Source organism: Leuresthes tenuis, unplaced genomic scaffold, assembly GCF_036924035.1.
Source record: "Leuresthes tenuis unplaced genomic scaffold, fLeuTen1.0.hap1 SCAF_16, whole genome shotgun sequence".
In the NCBI taxonomy this organism is placed as follows: Eukaryota; Metazoa; Chordata; class Actinopteri; order Atheriniformes; family Atherinopsidae; genus Leuresthes; species Leuresthes tenuis.
Genome location: NW_027325370.1, coordinates 27,257,257 through 27,278,856, shown reverse-complemented (window position 1 = coordinate 27,278,856; position 21,600 = coordinate 27,257,257). Strand labels below are relative to the sequence as shown.

At 41.9% G+C, this 21,600-nt stretch overlaps 1 protein-coding gene and 1 pseudogene across 1 annotated transcript in view; both read left to right on the top strand.

Annotated features, from left to right (window-relative positions):
* Nucleotides 1-20,517, top strand: part of LOC140271942 (immunoglobulin superfamily member 21-like) — a 51,511-nt gene extending 30,994 nt beyond the window's left edge. Inside the window, exons 8-10 of the mRNA XM_072367236.1 lie at nt 3,893-4,085; nt 4,161-4,199; nt 18,381-20,517. Of these exons, the coding sequence (XP_072223337.1) occupies nt 3,893-4,085; nt 4,161-4,199; nt 18,381-18,463 (315 nt within the window). The 3' untranslated portion in view covers nt 18,464-20,517. The remainder of the gene's footprint in view (nt 1-3,892; nt 4,086-4,160; nt 4,200-18,380) is intronic.
* On the top strand, nt 9,681-12,717 carry LOC140271943 (uncharacterized; annotated as a pseudogene).
* Nucleotides 20,518-21,600: the final 1,083 nt, after the last annotated feature.

The following is a 21,600-nucleotide window of genomic DNA, read 5'->3' as shown; positions in this document are numbered from 1 at the left end:
AATCTAAGTAGAGGTTAAATAAGTGACAAAAAGGGAAAATGAGTCTAGAGTCTGAAAGTGTAAAATAAACGTAAAGACTAAATAAAATAAAAATAAAATAAAACAAGACTGAAAATAAAACAAGACTAGACTAACAAAAAAGGAATAAAATTAGACTGCAAACAAGACTGAAGCTCAAACGGCGGCGCGCTTCGATTTCACTGGCGATGGCGGAGTTTCGTCACTGGTTTACATCCAATGAAGTGTCGGGTTGGCTTTTGGGCGTCACAGAGGGGCTTTGATTCTTAAATGAACTTTTATAAAAGAAAAGTCAATCTCTCTTATCCCGGCATCCCAAATCACATTCAAAGAATACATTAATACCGTACTTATCACACAGGCATTAAATATAAGCAATGTAAACATGAATCAGTAGACATGTTCAACCAAGAGATGACGAAGGATTATAGTGAGTGACCAATAAAACTGAAAATGTATTATTCACACAGTTCATTGACTGCCGATTATTCCGTCGGTTGGACCTCCGGTTCATTGTAACACACACTTTTAATTGGCACTAATGTAGTAGTCACCATATTATAAACAGGAGAATAAAATACAGAATGATTTTAATCCCAAAATTTGCTGTCGCGACCTGTAGATGGCCCTGTGGTTCCGCGGCACAACGGTCGGGTCCTACGGCGTAATATTAACTTTCCTGGTGTTTTACTTACAGCGTCGTGGAAAGTCTTAAAATGATGCTTGAGCTTTTCCTTTTTCGTATTCCACAGTCAGTAGGTAATTATGAGGCCTATTGGTAACAGATTCATTAATCCATCTGAAACCCCACTGACCTATCTGGTACCAAAAGGTGAGTCTGTGTTTATCCAACTCAGTTCTGGCCAGCCGAGCAGATGTCAATCTGACTCCAGAAACATCATGATTACGCTACACTGGCCAATGTAACATTGTATGTACTCGATATGTTAACAGCACTTGTGGCCACATTTGCCACTGTTTCCCATCACAATATACTTTTATTATCTGCTCGGTTATATTCAAAATACACCCACATGTCATCTCTACATTTGCGACCACCAAGCTCTCGTGTTGAAACTGTCGCCATCATGTTGAGCACGTTGCGCTGCATGCCAGGTGGTGGGCGTGACCAAACAAGGAAAGGATACAGCAGCAGCAGATACTATTTAGGTTTTAATTGACAGATTACACGCACAATGAGCAGAAATGTCATGCATTTTAAACGTCTGACAGACCACCCACTAACATCTACATCCATTCTCGTCTCGTCAACAAAAACTCATACAAGTCTCATCATGTTTTAGTCATCAAAGAGCCATGTTTATCTCGTCATTGTCTTGTTATCGACATGAAAAAAAGTGGCGTCAATGAAGTGATTTAGTCATCGACATCGTTGAAAAAAACACTGCATAGAAGGACTCCATAAGGTCCCTGTACTCCTTGTCCTGTCCACCGCGCACACATGCCACAACAGCCATATCATCAGAATACTTCTGTATGTGGCAGGACTCTGAGTTGTACCTGAAGTCTGATGTGTACAGGGTCAAAAGAAAAGGAGCCAAAACAGTACCCTGCAGAGCCCGAGTACTGCATTCCAGTGTTCCACAAACCCATCCTGACATACTGTGGTCTGGCAGTCAAATAGTCTATAATCCATGATGTCAGGGAGGGGGCCACACCCAAACCTAGAACCTTGTCTTTCAGTATGGGAGGCTGTATGGTGCTAAAGGCACTGGAGAAGTCAAAGAACATGATTCTCACATATGAACCAGACACATCCAGATAAGCATATGCCCGGTGCAGCATGTACAGAATCACGTCTTCCACTCCTATGCGTTTCTGGTAGTTAGACTGGAGATCGTCAGCAACCTGCAATCTCATGCGACTAACAAGGAGTCTCTCCAAGGTCTTCATGATATGAGATGTCAAAGCCACCGGTCTGTAGTCATTCAGCTCCACCGGTTGCCCTAATTTGGGCACCGATATGAGACAAGAAGTTATCCACAGCACCGGGACTTTTTCCATCTGAAGGCTCATATTGAAGAGCCTATGAAGAGGGACTGCTATTTGACCAGCACAGTCCCTCAGAAGCCTTGGACAGACTCCATCTGGGCCTGCTGCCCTCCCTGACTGAAGTCTCCTGAGCTCAGTTCCAACCTCCTCTATAGTTAGACAAAGAGGTTGTAGCGGAGTGATGACAACAGGAGGGATGTTGCTATCAATTTTAGAGATGGGGGTGGGGATGCAGCTGGACAGAGGAGGGTAAGTGGTGGGAGTTGCTGCAGAGGTGGAGGTGCAACTGAACTGAGGAGGCCAGGTGGTGGGAGCAGCCACTGATGTGGAGGTGCAGCTGTGCTCAGGAGGCCTGGTGGTGGAAGCTGCCGTGGAGGTGTGGCTGGATTCAGGAGGCCTGGCGGTGGGAGCTGCCACAGAGGTGGCTGTGCAGCTGGGCTCAGAATGCCTGGTGGTGGAAGCTGCTGCAGAGGTGGAGGTAAAGCTGGACAGAAGAAGCCTGTTGGTGAGAGTTGCTGCAGAGGTAGAGGTGCAGTCAGGCAGAGGAGGAGGCTTGGCGATGCGATTGCCATTGAGGTGGAAGTACAGCTGGGTAGTGGAAGCAGTATAGAGGAAGTAGCTGTGGGGGTGGAGGGAGCAGCAGCAGAGGTGGAAAAAGCCACACTATCAAACCTGTTGAAATATTGGTTAAAAGTATTGGCTCTGTCATCATCAACTTCAACAGACAGAGTTTTTCAGTCTGTATCCAGTGATGGTCCTCATGACCCTCCAGACTTCCTTGGTGTTATTGTTCTCCAGCTGTCTTTCTACCTTTTTTTGTACTCCACCTTATGTTGGTGTAGTGTCATTTTAAGCTCCTGTTGTATATTCCTCCGCCTTTTTCCATCCCCATTCTGAAATGCCATCTTTTTCTGGCTCAGGAGGTCTTTGATGTCACTGGTGATCCATGGTCATTTTTGGAATGGGAATACTGCTGCAGTGTTTTTGTGTGAACTAATGTGACTGTTGGATTCTGCATGAATGTTCAGAAGCTTCTGATGTTTCAGCTGTAGATTACAACGACAGCAGAGATGTATCATGCTCATCTAAATAGATTTTTACACACATTTCACATGAATTAATTCAAAATTCTGCACTATAATCTTAATGTATTTTTAAAACTTAATAAAAGGTTAAAGTTGTTTAATCCATAACCAACTGGCTCAAGAGAACCTCAGCACCTTCGTGCTAATGTGCACAGAAAAACAAATATGGTAAATAAAACCATAAACTTGAGATTTTGTCCTGAACCCTTACAATGACAAAGAAGGTAACAATATTTCTATATGTCTCACAATCATGGCCATGTATGTTAACAAAACTATATAAGATCACATTGCTCCACAAGCTCATCCACTTACATTTTCTAATTTTTTTGGCCAAATTTGTGAGTAAGATTTGCATCTGAATAATGTTAAAATGTATAAAGGTTGTTGTGATAATCACAGGTGTGGCAGTTTAATAAAGAAGCCAACAGGACTAATCTGGGGGTGGTTCTATGTCCCTGTACAATTGTTCAGATATGTCCCTCTCTGAGGATTTCCCAGAGTGAAGATAAGGGCAACTAGCCTATAAATGTTTGGACTAGACATTTAAGAAACTGTGATGGCATTAGCTCAGCTACTCTGTATGTATATATACTTAGCTGAGGGAGTCGCGAGGCCACTAAGAGTAAGTACTTACCATGTCATCCTTAAAGTCGTAATGTTTGACAGAGTGCATTTCTGACAGGTGTGATTGTCAGTGAAGTTCACATGGCTGATAAACACTTCATGTTGTCCCACGTCCCCATTGTTCTCTGCTCACAACCACGTTTCTACAGACCGAGGTCTTCCCTGAGCCCATGTTCACATGGACAAGGGTTGGTGGGAGTTTACTGGATGGCAGAGATAAACATGACGGGAGAGAGCTTGTGCTAGACAGAGTTCCTGCTGAGCTAAATGGCTCCATGTTCCGCTGTACAGCACAGAATCCTCTGGGCTCCACAGACACACACACCCGGCTCATAGTGTTTGGTGAGTCTGTGTCTGATTGATCATTCTGCAACAGCCCACCATACACACACTAAATGCTTTTATTCTGTGTAACAGAAAACCCAAGACTGAAGAAAGGGAAACAGCTTTACAAAGGTAAGGTCCATACAGGCTAGAAATATTTTTCAAATGATTACTAAATGGTCAAAGATCAATATTGGTGAAATGGTAAAGCATCATTCAAATTTTCATCAAGTTTATAGAACATAATTTTATATTTCAAAATAAGATGTTTGATTTTATGACAGTGGTTTGCAGTCCCGTGCTCCGTCTTTCACAGGGTTATAAAAAAATCTTCTTTTATTCCCTTAATTTGATAATAGACACGTGGACAAAATTGTTGGTACCCCTCAGTTAAAGAAGGAAAAACCCACAATTCTCACTGAAATCACTTGAAACTTAAAAAAGTAACAATAAATGAAAATTTAATAATCAAAATCAGCCATTACTTTTGAATTGTTGATTAACATAATTATTAAAAAAAAAAAAAACTAAAAAACTAATGAAATAGGGCTGGACAAAAATGATGGTACCCATAACTTAATATTTTGCTGCACAACCTTTTGAGGCAATCACTGCAATTAAACGGTTTCTGTATTTGTCAATGAGCGTTCTGCAGCTGTCAGCAGGTATTTTGGCCCACTCCTCATGAGCAAACTGCTCCAGTTGTCTCAGGTTTGATGGGTGTCTTCTCCAAATGGCATGTTTCAGCTCCTTCCACAGATGTTCAATGGGATTCAGATCTGGGCTCATAGAAGGCCACTTTAGAATAGTCCAACGCTTTTCTCTCAGCCATTCTTGGGTGTTTTTGGCTGTGTGTTTTGGATCGTTGTCCTGTTGGAAGACCCATGACCTGCGACTGAGACCAAGCTTTCTGACACTAGGCAGCACATTTCTCTCCAGAATGCCTTGATAGTCGTCAGATTTCATTTTACCTTGCACACATTCAAGACACCCTGTGCCAGATGCAGCAAAGCAGCCCCAAAACATTGCTGAGCCTCCTCCATGTTTCACCGTAGGGACAGTGTTCTTTTCTTCGTATGCTTGGTTTTTGAGTCTATGAACATAGAGTTGATGTGCCTTACCAAAAAGCTCCAGTTTGGTCTCATCTGTCCAAAGGACATTCTCCCAGAAGCTTTGTGGCTTGTCAACATGCATTTTTGCAAATTCCAGTCTCGCTTTTTTATGATTTTTTTTCAGCAGTGGTGTCCTCCTTGGTCGTCTCCCATGAAGTCCACTTTGGCTCAAACAACGACGAATGGTGCGATCTGACACTGATGTACCTTGGCCTTGGAGTTCACCTTTAATTTCTTTGGAGGTTGTCCTGGGCTCTTTGGATACAATTCGAACGATCTGTCTCTTCAATCTGTCATCAATTTTCCTCTTGCGGCCACGTCCAGGGAGGTTGGCTACTGTCCCGTGGGTCTTGAACTTCTGAATAATATGAGCCACTGTTGTCACAGGAACTTCAAGCTGTTTAGAGATGGTCTTACAGCCTGCACCTTTAAGATTGTCTATAATTTTTTTTCGGATGTCCTCGGACAATTCTCTCCTCCGCTTTCTGTTGTCCATGTTCAGTGTGGTACACACCTTTTCACCAAACAGCAGAGTGACTACTTGTCTACCTTTAACTTGGCAGACTGACTGATTATGAGTTTGGAAACACCTGTGATGTCAATTAAAGGACACACCTGAGTTAATCATGTCACTCTGGTCAAATAGTTTTCAATCTTTTATAGAGGTACCATCATTTTTGTCCAGCCCTATTTCATTAGTTTTTTTTTAAAAATATAATTATGTTAATCAACAATTCAAAAGTAATGACTGATTTTGATTACTTAATTTTCAATGAATTTTTATTTATTGTTACTTTTGTAGGTTTTAAGTGCTTTCAGTGAGAATTGTGGGTTTTTCCTTCTTTAACTGAGGGGTACCAACAATTTTGTCCACGTGTGTAAGGCACATATTGCCCATGTTGGAGTTGATTTATTACTCAACAGCAAAATGATAAACTGAGTTGAATCTCTATAATACCAGAAAATCTTCACCTTACCATGTAAAATGTGCAACTAATTAAGTCAAATGTATTCATTCAAATACATTCAAAACAATTACATTTAATTCAATTTAGATAAATTCTTTTTTTTCTATGGAACACTGTTTTGCCAATAAACATGCAGTTGTTCTCTTATGCGTCAAGACTATCTTTTCAACTTACATATTCCATCTTTAAGGGGACTGACCCCCATGACGCAGCTGACATGGATTTTCTTTAAGATACATCCCTTGAGGTGGCCAATTGCCTGAAGGGATTCTGTGACTAAGTGTAGCCCCTGTGGATAACCTTAACCGCATTCGGATAGAGACGTTCTAAGACCGCAGTTCTAAGGACTGTCCACCTCGAATTTCGTCGTTCTATGAACTGCTCTTCCCCAGGGGAACTGTTTAATTTTGCATTCGCACATGAGTCAGGGACCTTGATAGGGACTGATGTGACGCAACCGTGTGTGACATTGACGTGTTACTTTAGCGTCACACTCAACAACAAAACAAAAACCGCAACAAATAAGAAGAGAATTGACAACTTATTGTCACGAAAATTTTGATATTCTGCTGCAAGCCTTCAAAACCTCTCCGACTTTCCTCTGAGGCGTAGATGGCCAGAAGAGTTTTTACTTCTTCGTCGGCCCATTTATCAGTGGCTCTGTCCATTGTTGTCTTCGTAGCTGCAACTGTAGTTTTTAAAAATGGCCGAGGCCACAAGAAGCAGAAATGAAGAAGCGGAAATCTGACAAGGGGCGTAGCTGGCAATCAACAAACACCTACATCATATGTGTTCCTATGGAACCCAGAAAAGACCCTACTTTGGAGAAGGAGCTAAAAGGAGCTAAAAAAATTCAATGCGTACAACACTGGACAATGTTGCCCCTCTGAAAAGAAGGTAATCAGTCAGAAGAGGTTGGCTCCTTGGTATAATTCACAGCTGCGTGCGTTAAAGCAGACGACAAGAAAGCTAGAGAGACAGTGGCGTTCCTCTAATTTAGAAGAGTCTCAATTAGTCTGGAAAGATAGTTTAATAACGTATAAGAAAGCACTTCGTAAAGCTAGAACTGCTTATTATTCATTATTGATAGAAGAGAATAAGAACAATCCCAGGTTTCTTTTCAGCACTGTTGCCAGGCTGACAAAGAGTCCGAGCTCTGTTGAGCCATGTATTCCTTTAACTCTCAGCAGTGATGATTTCATGAGATTCTTCATCAATAAAATTGTTTCTATCAGAGAGAAGATTAATGGAATCCTTCCCATTATTATCACTGATGTATCATCAAGTAGAGCAGCTTTAGAAGTATCTTTCGAACCTGAATTGTATTTAGACAGCTTCTGTCCAGTTGATCTTTCTGAGCTAACAACAGCAATAGTCTCTTCTAAACCATCAACTTGTATGTTAGACCCAATCCCAACCAGACTGTTCAAGGAGGTTTTCCCCTTAATTGACACTTCCATATTGGATTTGATCAATCGGTCTTTGTTGATAGGATATGTACCTCAGACTTTTAAGGTTGCTGTAATTAAACCTTTACTTAAAAAACCTACTCTTGATTCAGAAGTGTTGGCTAATTATCGACCTATATCCAATCTCCCTTTTTTGTCCAAAGTTCTTGAAAAAATAGTTGCAGTTCAACTTTGTGATCATTTACATAGAAATAATCTGTTTGAAGAGTTTCAGTCAGGATTCAGAGTGCATCATAGCACAGAAACAGCACTGGTGAAAGTTACCAATGATCTCCTGTTAGCTTCTGATAGCGGACTTGTTTCTGTGCTTGTCCTGTTGGATCTCAGTGCTGCATTTGATACGATCGATCACAGCATTCTGTTACAGAGACTTGAACATGTTATTGGGATTAAAGGAACTGCATTAGGCTGGTTTAAGTCATATTTATCTGATAGATTCCAGTTTGTTCTTGTAAATGAAGAATCTTCCTCACACGTTGGAGTAAGTCATGGAGTTCCTCAGGGTTCTGTGCTTGGACCGATTCTTTTTACTTTATACATGCTTCCATTAGGTAACATTATCAGACAGCATGGCATAAATTTCCATTGTTATGCTGATGATACTCAGCTGTACTTATCTATGAAACCAGATGAAACCAATAGGTTGGTCAGATTACAAGCATGTCTCAAAGACATAAAGACCTGGATGACTCAGAACTGTTTGCTTTTAAATTCAGACAAAACTGAAGTTGTTCTCTTTGGACCTGAGCGCTTCAGGGAGAAATTGTCTAGTTATATAGTTACTCTAGATGGTATTTCCTTGGCTTCTAGTTCTACAGTGAGGAACCTTGGAGTTATTTTTGACCAGAATTTATCATTTGACGCACATATAAAACTGATTTCTAGGACTGCCTTCTTTCACCTTCGTAATATTGCTAAAATCAGGAACATCCTGTCTCAGGGTGATGCAGAGAAACTAGTCCATGCATTTGTTACTTCAAGATTGGACTACTGTAATTCCTTATTATTGGGCTGTCCCACATATTCTCTGAAAATCCTCCAGCTGATCCAAAATGCTGCAGCCAGAGTTCTGATGAGAACTAACAGGAGAGATCATGTTTCTCCAGTTTTAGCTTCTCTTCATTGGCTCCCTGTTAAATTCAGAATAGAATTTAAGATTCTTCTTCTCACATATAAAGTTCTTAATGACCGAGCTCCATCATATCTTAAAGATTTAATTGTAAGATATTTTCCTAACAGAGCACTTCGCTCCCAAACTGCAGGTTTACTTGTTGTTCCCAGAGTTTCTAAAAGTAGAATGGGAGGTAGAGCCTTCAGTTATCAGGCCCCTCTCTTGTGGAATAAGCTGCCAGTAAATGTCCGGGAAGCAGACACCCTTTCCACTTTTAAGAGGCTTAAAACTTTTCTTTTCGATAAAGCTTATAGTTAGGGATGGCTCAGGTAATCCCGAAACATCCCATAGTTAAGCTGCTATAGGCTTAGACTGCTGGGGGACCTCATCTGTCACACCTTTCCTCACTTTGCTCTCTTTTTCCCCCTGTTTAATTTCACAATTGATTTTATGTACATGTGACATTATTGTGATTATTAAGCTATGTTTCCCTGTTCCAACAGATACCCTTTGAATGGCGTTATGGTGTTTTTCCCCCCTCTTTTCCCTCTTTTCTGTCTTCTCAAACCCCAGCTGGTCGAGGCGGATGGCCACCCTTCCTGAGTCTGGTTCTGCCAGAGGTTTCTTCCTGTTAAAAGGGAGTCGTTCCTTTCCACAGTCGCCACAGGCACGCTCAGGACGGGAGATTGGACTGAAGACACGTTTCGGTGCAATCTGTTGGTTTCCTTAGCTAGGATATTATTTTTGAATTGGCTCTATATGAATTAATTGTATTATGATTACAATGAATTGAATTCCAATTGGCTTGAATTGGACTATATTACTTAAGTGCCTTGAGATGACAATTGCTGTAATCTGGCGGTATATAAATAAAATTGAATTGAATTGAATTGAAATGGTTATAGGAACTGAGGGGCTGTGGTCCCTAGTTCCTGTATGTCCGAATGCGGGAAAAAACAGCCCTATTCCTGAAAAGGTTATAGGAACTGCAAAATCTGGGTAACAATATAACTAGCTGTTCTTTGTGTGTGCGTGCGTGCGTGTGTGTGTGCGCGCTGACGGTTTTGTCAACTGTATTATTGTTCAAGAGTGCAGTCTACTCTCAAATGACTGATTATAGCTGGACTGGAACCAGCAACCCCTTGCAGATATTTTAGAAAGTGTGCTGCTTGAGAGGATATTATTCATACTTCTGAGAAATTTTAACATCTGTTATAATTAGTTATATTATGAGTTGGTTACAGATATGATCAGCTAATTGAACTTTCCAAATGTCAACTGATGGCCTGAAAAAGACCTCAAATCCCATATGAGTTGAAGATCTTCATGAATGTCAAGGAGGAACAAGACAGAGAAAGAGGTGGAGCAAGTTTAAACAAAGTCTTCCCTCGATCCTCACAGGGAATGCGAGATCGCTAGAAAATAAAATGGACACACTTGGAGTGCTCAGGAGGACACAGAAAGAACATTAAGAGCGTAGACCTATATGTCTAGTGTATAGGTGCATATAGTGTACTCCATCATTTCACAACCCAGCTTTAAGATGGTATAGGTCGACAGAGACATTAGGAGCAATGACAAAAGCAAAGGTGGAGGTATCACAGTGCTTGTTAACAACAGATGGTGTAATCCTGGACATACCACTGTGAATGAGAGGATCTTTACCAGAGACACTGAACTGTTGGCTGTGAGTTTACATTGATATTATTTACCTAGAGAGATTACCTGTGTTATTCTAATAGCAGTGTATATGTTACCTGGTATCACTGCTGACACTTTTTGTGATGTCATAAACTCAGTTGTTGCTGGACAACCAACAGCTTGTCAAATACTCCACCAGAGAAAAAAAAATGGATATATTTTATTCAAATTTAAAAGATGCAAAAAGTTTCTCTGCCATGCCTCTAGAAGGAAAACCAGACCAACATCTGGTTCTCCTCACCTCCAATTATGTACTCATTGTTCAGCAACAACCTGTGAACATACAGACTTTGAAGAAGTGGTCTCAGGAGGCTCAAGATGATCAGAGAGGATGCTTGGAGTTCACCAATAGAGTGTGACAGATTACATTAAGGTTTGTGTAGAGTATTAGTCCCATCAGGACCGTGAGGTGCTTCCCCAGTAACAACTCTACAGTGACCTGAAAATCAAAAAGAAAGCCTTCAGGAAGGGAGACGGGAAGTTATTGAGGACTGTTGACAAACAGCTGAAAAAGGAGATAACAGAGAGCAAGGAGGTGTATAGAATATGCTGCATACCACAAGTGTGCATGCACCAACGTACTTCCAGCCTGTTGCAGTCGCTCCTGTTCACAAGATCAACTAGTGTACCTGAAGAGGACACACAGAGGATGCAGAGGGGGAACAAATAGGAGGAGACGACGGAGGATTATGGAAAGGAGGAGATATAAGTCGTATCTCCCCTCTCTCATCATGGGTAAAGTGAGGGCACTGGTAAGCCTCGACCGATAAGCTAACAGCGTTAGCCAGGAGTCAGAGGGAGTACCGAGAATGTAGTCTGATGTGCTTTACGCAAACAGGGCATTCAAGATGACCACATCTCCATCACTGGCTTCCAGATGGTTCAGGCCGACCAGGACTTCACCAAGAATGGTAAAAGCAAAGGAGGGGGACTTTGTTAGTTAACAACCGTTGGTGCAATCTTGGTCAAATTACCATCAAAGAAAGTATCTGTTGCCCGGACACTGAACTGCTAGCCATTGCCCTCAGGCCTTATTATCTGCCGAGGGAGTTCTCTCATGTTATCATGGTGGCTGTATACGTTCCCCTCCTCTGCCAATCCGACGGCAGCGTGTGACGTCATTCAATCCGCCATTGCCCGTCTCTAGACTCAACACCCGAGTGCATTCATAGACATCTCGGGCCACTTCAGTCACATCATTATGAACAAATTACTCCCCAACTTCAAACAGTATGTGGACTGTCCTACCAGAGAAAATAGAACACTGGACTTACTGTATGCTAATGTCAAAGAGGCATACAGCTGCTCCCCCCTCTGGGTAGGTCAGACCACAACCTGGTGCTCCTCTGCCCCTGTTATCTACCTCTCATGAAGAGTCAGCCTGTGACCAAGAAGGCAGTGAGGAGGCTGCTTTGAGGTGACAGACTGGCAAGCACTCTGTGAGCCGCATGGAGAGAACATTGATGGGCTCACAGAGTGCATAACAGACTACATCTCCTTCTGTATGGACTCCTCTGTCCCAACCAGGACTGTTTATTGTTACCCAAACAACAAACTTTGGGTGACAAAGGACATCAAAGCCACCCTCAAGGACAAGAAAAGGGCCTTCAAAGCTGAGGAGGTGAGAACAATTCAAGGGACACTGAAGGTGAAAGTCAGTGAGGATTACAAGAAGAAGCTGGAGTGGAAATTCCAGCAGAACAACATGAGGGAGGTCTGGAGTGGAATGAGGACAATCACGGGCTTCAAGAGCAACAACAACGGAGGAGTAGAAGGCAGTGTGGACAGAGCCAATGAGATTAATGTGTTTTTTAACAGATTCAACGCTGCTATTTCTGCCTCCCTGGCTCCTCGGCAGCCTGTTTTCAACAACCCTCTCCACTTACTTAGACCCATAATCAAGCCATTTCTGGACCCCCTCCAGTTCGCCTATCAACTCAGACGGGGGGTTGAGGACACTATCATCTATCTGCTCAACCGGATATATGTTCATCTGGATAAGTTGGCGAGTACTGTGAGGGTCATGTTCTTTGACTTCTCCAGTGCATTTAACACCATCCGTCCAGCTCTTCTGAGTGGCAAGCTGACTGCGAGGCAGATAGATGCCCCCCTCATGTCCTGGATTGTGGACTACCTGACTGGCAGACCACAGTACATGTGCCTGCATCACTGTGTCAGACAGAGTGGTCAGCAACACCGGCGACACACAGGGAACTATTTTCTCTTCCTTCCTCTTCAATCTGTATACCACAGACTTCAGCTATTGCACCTGAGAAGTGTCATCTTCAGAAGTTCAGAAGCTCTGTATCTTTTTTTTTGTTTGTGTAACATTTTTTATTGATTTTCTTGAAGAATCAATACAGTTACACATTAGAGATACAATACTCAAAGTACCAACCAGAACTCCCTAACCCACCCAAGCCTATCCCATAAATGTAGCAGAAAATAATATATAATATATATAATAATAAATGTCTTGCCCCTCCCCCCCAAAAAAATGTTTTGGAAGTCTAGAAAGCACATTTTAATATAACCACAAAATGAATATATTACAAGTTGACTAAAGTAATAAAGTAACTGCAGTAGCAAAGAGATCTGCCGAAATAGGGACAAGATACAGCATTGGCTCCCTCTCATCTCCCTGTCCCTCCAGCAGTTTGTATCACACACTCAGGCCGGAGTGGCTAATCGGGAGAACCAGGGACAATTCCTGGTGAGTCGGTCTGATGTTGGGGGCGTTGTGACACATAACGTAACATTATATCATTTAAATAATAGTATGATGTGGCGCCACACAACTGGGAAACTTTATGTTGTAGCCCCTCAGAGTCAGAAGATACAACACCAAGCATCAGCCATGAGCCCACAAGTCCAGAGTGAGCAGGTAGGATTACTCATTGAGTGAATATTGTTAGAATTAATATAATGAAAAGTGCCCTGAAATGCTAGATGATTCAGCACTACATTAATGAAACTGACCTAAATTGTTCAGAAGGCTTTGTAAAAAGGGGAGATTTGTGCTGAGAGTTATGAGCATTTTTAAAATGTCATTTAGTGTCAGAAGCAGAGCCAGTAGCGATGATGGGACGGCTTCTGTCAGTATGGAAGGAACAGGTGAGCTGTTGTAACAGAGTGTGTGAACAAGCAATCATCCGTTCCAATATAACCACTTTCTATACCCAAACGATAGTAGAGACCTGTTATATTTTTATCATTAAAAGTAAGATAGTAAATACACAAAGCCCACAATTGAAAGGGAATAGGATGAAAGTAATATTAAATAAACCTGCATATTTTGCCATTGAAAATATCTTAATTGGTTAAGTCAAAATGTGTTTTTTATATCAAATGTAAGGTCATAATTACATGATTTTAATAATAGGTCGTGATCTGATGTGGGCCAGTGTGAGGCAGGGCTCCAAGGCTGAAAATGAGACCCACTCTGGCCCTGCACCCCACCCATATAGTCAGTATTTACTGACTATAGTGACTATAGTGTGTGAAGTCTTATTCTAGGTCCCTTTATTTTTTAAGAATTAGGCCATCCAGTAGAGGTGTGTGTGTACAATTCCCTCTGTTAGCTCTCCTACAGCTGCAAGTAGTCACATGACAGTAGCTATGTACTAACAGAGCAATAGTACGCGTTCGTTTGTTCGTTCATTCATTATTCTTAAAGTATTGGTGAAATAAAGACAGATAATGCCTTATTTAGAGGCTGCATTGTCTTTGCCCTATTCACTCTGTTATATGGATCGCGAGTTATCTAAATAGCTTCTGAAGGACGCCAACTTTCGCCAAACTGTTCTCAGTGAGTAGATAAACGTATGTCATGCCAGAAATAAGGTCTAGGTTTGAAAATACCGGAGTTCCCCTTTAAGATAAAGGTTATACTGCCCTCTAAGGAAGGCTTTAAGCGTCTCCCATATTGTTGAACGTGAGACCCCTGGGATAGTGTTAGTATCAATGAAAACAGTTATCTGGGATTAGATGATCTTTACAAAATCTTCATCTGCTCATAAAAGTGGATTAAGCCTCCAATTGGAATGAGGGTCTGAAGGAATTGAGTAAACACAGTTGAAAGGACAGTGCCCCATGGTCAGAGACATATATGGTGTGATATTGGCAAGAATCTGCACTCCCTGCTAACCTGTTATTTATTAGAAAATAATCAATACGGGTATAAATCTGATGGACCCTGGAAAAGAAAGACAAGCTATGCTCAGGATCTTTTATGAGTCTGTGGTAGCTAGTGTGATCCTCTTTGCTGTTGCATGCTGGGGCAGCAGGCTGAGGGTAGTGGATGTCGACAGACTCAAGAAACTGATCTGCAAGGCCAGTGACATGGTGGGAGTGGAACTGGACTCTCTGATGGCAGTGTCAGAGAGGAGGATGGCGTCAAAGCTGCACAACATCTTGGACAATGTCTTCCACCCACTCCACAACACACTGGTTAAACTTAGGAGCACATTTAGTAGAAGACTGATTCCATCAAAATGTACTACAGAGCGCCACAGGAAGTAATTCCTTCCTGTGGCACTTGGACTCCACAAGTCCTTCCTTAATGTTTGACACTTTCTGTGGTGGATCTGTGCAATTCTTTTTAAATGATCTGTGTTTTTTTTTATTATCTGTGGATAATCGACATATGTGCGATAACATCTGGAGTTTACCTGGACAGCAGACTGGACTGGACATGCAACATTGAGGCCGTCTATGAGAAGAGACATAACAGATTTACATCAGTCTGTAGTGGAGAGTACAATTTGCTTGTCAAGATCAAAAACTGGAGGCTTTCACGGAACATGGTGGACAGGGAGATCAAGTTCACGGGGGAGGATGAAAAAAGATCACAAGCTGCCCTTTTTGGACTGTGCTGTGTACACTGAAAAGGATGGAAGTCATAACACTGAGGTTTGCAGGAAACCCACACATGCTGACCTGTACCTGCTTTTTGACTCACATCATCCACTAGAACACAAACTGGCTGTCATCAGAACTCTACACCACCGGGGGGAGAGTGTACCTACCAAGAATGAGGGAAAACAAAAGGAACATCAGTACTCCAAGAGAGCTCTTCAAACCTGTGGATAACCAAATTAGGCTTTTGTCAAATCAGCAAATACAAATGGACCAAACCACACTGGTAAAGAAGCTAAGAGGAACAGATACAAACATACTGTAATTCCATATGTGGCAGGAGTCTCAGAGAAACTTCTCCAAACATGACACTCTAGTGCACTTCAGACCCAAGAACACCCTCAGACAGTAGCCGCATTTGGACAGAGACGTTCCAAGAACGCAGTTCTAAGAACTGTCCACCTCGAATTACGTTCCAAGAACTGTCCTTCCCCTGGGGAACTGTTTCGTTTTGCATTCGCACATGAGTCAGGGACCTTGACAGGGACTGATGTGACGCAACTGTCTGCGACAGACGTGTTACTTTAGCGCCACACTCAACAACAAAACCCGCGAAAAGTAAGGATAGAATAAAACAACACCACCAAGAAGCTAATATGGAGAGCGAGGATACCACCGTGTTCATGGTCTGATATTAATCATGGACCACTTCAAGCGTCTAAAATCGAGGCTGGAAGAGCACACAACGAGAGTCAGGAGACAAAGAATCGAGCAGCGGGCGATACAGAGCGCCACAGACAAAGGAGACGACGTGTAAGTTTAACTTATTAAACATGCGCCGGTTGTGTCCGTGTCATATGAGTAAACGTTTCAGACAAGGGGCGGAGCTACCAACCACCAAACACCTATATCATATGTGTTTCTATGGAACCCAGAAAAGACCCTGCCTCGGAGGAGCTAAAATGTTTGTAGGAACTGAGGGCCGTGGTCCCTAGTTCCTGTATGTCCAAATGTGCGAAAAAACGGCCCTATTCCTGAAAAGGTTATAGGAACTGCAAAAGGTTCCTACAGTGAGAATGCACCTAGAGACTACTTCACCCAAAGGGAAAAAAAAACACCCAAACAAAAATGAGGGGTATCGTGTATGCAGTGCAGTGCAGCGAAGAGTGTGCGTCTGTATATCGAAGAGGCCAAACAACAGCTCCACAAGCTAATGACACAACATAGGACAGCCACCTCTTCAGGTCCAGACCCAGCAGAGCACCTACATCTGAAGGAAAAGGGACACTTTGAGGACAGTAATGTCCACATTCTGGACAGAGAAGACAGGAGGTTTGAGAGCGGAATCAAGGAAACCATCTATGTTAAACTGGAAAAAACATCTCTGAACAGAGGTGGTGGCCTCAGGTATCACCTTCCCAGCACCTACAATGCAGCATTGTCTCTCTTCCCAGGCAGTTTCACAATCATTAACACCTTGGATCCTGTGGCCAAAACTATTTCCATCAGACAGATAGACAATTCAGAGATGATAATGACTCGAACAACATGTACATTGGTCAAGGGTTTCACTGACACATGACTGTAACGACCCTCTCTGCTTATAAGTTGACACTCCCCACCATCTAGTTCAGAACTGAACAAACCTTTCAGATAACAACTGAAACGTCTTCAAGATCCAAGAAGTTCAGCTGCCCTTATTCATGATCCTAACTAATATTAAAGATATGCTATTATTATAAATAGATAACAAAATATGATATAAATCATCTGGTAAACATTTAGAAAGTAGCAAAGAGGAAGGTGAGGTAGAAATCTTTAGAGACTGCCATCAATGGTTTGGCGTGTTTTTTTTGGGGGGGATCACTTACCATGATGATTGAGGGAATAAATACTTTCAAATTCCTCTTCCTTTCTCTACATTTTGTCCCTGCTTTGTATCAATCAGTGGGTTTACATGAGTGCCATCGGATCGGATTAATGGCTAAATTACAATAAGACTCAGTTCATGTAGACACCTTAATCTGGCAAAAAAAACATCAGATCGGTTCGGATTATGCACGATCGGATTAAGACCCCAAGATAACTCGATCCAAATGTACACTAAATGTGCATGTAGGCGGCAGATGCAGATGGTGGATTGGATTGAGTGTTCTGTGAATGCTCAAGATTTTTTCCCAGGATCGTCACCCGGAAGTCGGAGACGATATTACTGTTGTTGTCGCCGCCGCCGTCGGAACGAAATAAACAATGCAATGGAGAATGCGCCATTGTGCATCACGTTTGTGCCATAACCATGCTCATCACAAACTAAATGTAGAGAGACGTAGTGCCATAATTCCAAGGATAATTACCCTTGCTCGAATAAGGAGCATAACCCAACTATAGCTATAATCAAATTAATCTCATGTTTTGAATTTCCCCCACTGGGGGATGAATAAAGTATTTTTCTATTCTCTCTATGTAACCCTACTGATTGAGATCTCTTCAGTTCACCTGGATTTGTGGTCTTATTCCAGGCACAACGTTCCAGTTGCCATGGTTATGCACCCTAACAGGTGTAAAAAAAGAAAGTGCCAAAGTTACCAACACAGTAGCACATCCAAATCAGCACAGAATTTTTTTATTTTTTTATTTTTTTAAATCTGTGTTTTCACAGAAAGAAAATCTCAATATACAAAGAAAGGCACAACAGAGCTGCTGCTGCAGGCTGTGCCCCTTATTATGAAAAGGATCCATAATACAATTTGATTTTTAAAAGGTGCAACAATAATAAGGTTCATGAATTTTTCAAAGGTGTTTGTAGCAAATAAAAGAAGAGAAAAACAGTAGGAAATATTATATTTCTTGGGGGCTATTTTCTGCACCTGATTAATACACATTTGGTGCTTAATGTGTAGCAGCACCTCGGACTGAGTTGGACACAGTGAAAATAAACTTACAAGTGTTTGTTCACAGTGATGAGGAAACTTGATGTGAACTTGTGAGACAGCAGTGGCAGAAGGGAATGAGGTAGCTTTAACATTTGACAGTAAAAATGTGAAATCCTTTGATGGGAAGTTGAAAGAGTTGCATGCTGTCCTTTTTGTGTGCAGCCATCAGCGCAGTTGCCGGTCGGTGCTCCCCCATGTTGAACTCCGTGTTGCTGCTGCTGATATTCATCTGTGAGCTGACGTGACCCAAGACTCTGCTGCTCCCAACACACCACTGGCCTCATCTGCCTGATGCACCAGTTCATTAATGATCTTCTGCTAGTAGCTGAACCTCCACCAGACTTCAACCTCAGGAGAGGAACCTCATTCTGACGCAGCATCTGACGCAGATTCTGCAGCCTACACATGATGGATGCTGTTGGAGAATTCTGCTCCTGCTTGCCTTTGTGTCAAGTCCGTATAACAAGATCTCTTTGTAGTGTCGACAACAGGTGATCCTGTTGTCGACACTACAAAGTGTTGTCTGACAGAATGACTGTCATCATTGCCCACTCTCCACTGAGACTCTGAAGACTATGACAAGGCTGTCTCCTCCTCAACTCAAGGAGCAACTCAAGACTGATAAAAAAAAAAGGTGACAGAGCTTGCTACTTTGTATGTTATTTTTCTGATTTAGTTCATATTATATTTTAAAGTATAGTGTTCTTTAACCCTTGTGGAACCTTAGGGCCCAAACGTGTACATTTTGCATTTTTTGTTTTTGATCCTCAATATCTCGGTCGGTTTTAAGGCTAACTTCATGAAACTTCCATAGGATGTCTATTTTATGATGATTTCTAATATTCCAGATCCCCACTATTGTAAAGTCTACAGAATAGGAGATACACATTTTACATACATGTGTTTCCCAATTTGGGAACATTGACTCCCATTAAAACCACTTATTTTTTATATACTGTAATCCTGACATATAATATTTTCCCACAATAACCCAATAAATCTAAGCCACTGCCTTCAAAATAAATGAAAAACAGGTTTTAAGTCAGATGACCCCCCTAAACCACCAGAGAACCAGACCTGCATTTAAACCAAATTTTCAATTAAGGTCTAGTTCTCTTTTCTTGCAAAATACACTGCAATAAAAAAACTGAAAACCATGAAAATGGTCTGAGTGTGTTGGGAACAATGTAAAGTAGTGGTGTGTGCGTGTGTGTGCGTGTGTGTGCGTGTGTGTGCGTGTGTGTGCGTGTGTGTGCGTGTTTGCATGTGTGTGTGAAAATCAAGTCATCAAAGGGCTTTGTTTGAACATTTTCTCAATCAAGAGAAACCCTTCTCTCTCCTCCTGGCTGCGTGTTAAAGAGTGTTTATACAGGTGCATCTGTGGTCCAGTCAGTGACAATTAGTAGAACAGTTTGCGGTCTTGGCTGGTCATTTCTACACCACAGACATGAAGAAAAGATGGACAACAGAAGAGGTTCTTGCTGCAATTTTGCAGCGTGAGGAGACAGAGGAGGACGCTTCCGAGGAGGATGAGAGTAAGGAAGCTGTTTCCACTGACAACCAGGAGAAATCAGATGAGGAAGAGGAGGAGGGGGAGCAGCAGGAGGAGGAGGAGGAAGAAGAAGAAGAAGAAAACGAAGTGGATTTGGAGGGGGAATCATGGAGGTCAAGAAATGGGGAATTCCTGTGGTTTTCCACACAAGACAACCGCGCCATTCTATCCATGTCCAGTGTTGACCCCAGGGCCCACTCATTTTGCAAATGCCAGGATAATCAGCCCTGAGACAGCATTCAACCTCTTTTTTTCATGAGGAAATTCTGCATTTTACGAACCTGCAAGGAAAGAAGTTTGTGCATGAGTGGAGAGTTGTGCATAAGCAGGAGCTGCAGGGATACTGGGGCTTCTGATCCTAGCAGGCATGTTCAAATCGCAGCATGAGTCCACAAAGAGCCTGTAGGGCAGAGAATCAGGGCGGCCATTGTTTGCAGGCACCATCTCACAAAAAAAGATTCCTCCAAAAAATCTGGCCGTACGGTTTGATGACAAACTGTCACGGCCACACTGCCACAGGAGGGACAAGCTGGCCCCGATCAGGGACCTGTGGAGCCTATGGAGCACCCGCCTGCTAAAGATGTTCAACCGAGGGAGGGACATATGTGTGGATGAACAGTTAGTCTCTTTTAGAGGTCGCTGTTCTTTCAGGAAATATATGCTCTCAAAACCGGGGAAATATGGTTTGAAGATCTGGGCTGTTTGCGACGTGAAGACCTCGTACGCTTTGAGGCTTCAAGTGTACTCTGGGAAGTCTGCCACAAGCCAAGCCAAGCCAATTACTCTAATAATAATAATGATGTGTTGAAATCAATGTTGTTATTAATTATCGACATATTCAAGACAATAATAACCTTATCCAAAGTATTCTACTTTGCACTTCATATTAATTTTTTTTCTCATTTAAAAAAAAATTATTAAAAAAAATAAATAAATAAAAAAATGCATAAAAACATAATAAACATGAAAAATAATAATAAACTTTATATTTATGGTTAGTTCTGAAGTTGCTGAACAGATCTGATGTGGTGAAAGCAAAAAAAAAAATTCATGATATTTTTATTGCACTTTTATGAGAGGGCCTAAACGTGTAACTTTTCTGAATAAATGCTAATGCCTTCGACACGCATGGCTGCAGCACACCTCACTCACTCCAGTAAGAACGTCCATCTTACTCAAAGCTGTCGTTCACATTATCAAAATTTGATAAATATCTTGCCACGTTGCACAAAACTAGCAGTAGCAAACTCTGTGTGAAGTTAGCCGACTGTCACAGAGCAATGAGTAAATAAATTGTGCTGCAGGGGGGCGTGTGGATGAAGTGGTCCCAGTAGAGTGCCTGTGTAGAAATCCCTCCGTTAGCTCTCCTATAAGCTGCAAGTAGCCATATAACAGCAGCTATGTGCTAACAGAGCTATAGTACGCGTTCATTCAGTCATTTGTCTTAAAGTATTGCTGAAATAAAGACAGATAATGCCTTATTTAGAGGCTGCATCATCTTTTCCCCGTTCACTCCTTTATATGGATCGCGAGTTATCTAAATATCTTCGAAAGGATGCCGACTTTCAGCCAAACTGTTCTCGGTGAGTAGATAAACGTATTTCATGCCAGAAATAAGGTCTAGGTTTAAAAGTACTGGAGTTCCCCTTTAACTGTAAGTGCTACAAATGAATAACTACAGCTGTGCATAGTGGTCATGCATGAGGGTGGCTACTCTGGTGAAGGCCATTGTTAATTAGAATTTAAGGAAGGAACAAATATCTAGGTATCATTCAGATATTTTTGTACAAGATGATAGTTGGCTCATGTACTGGTCACATGTCAGGTCAC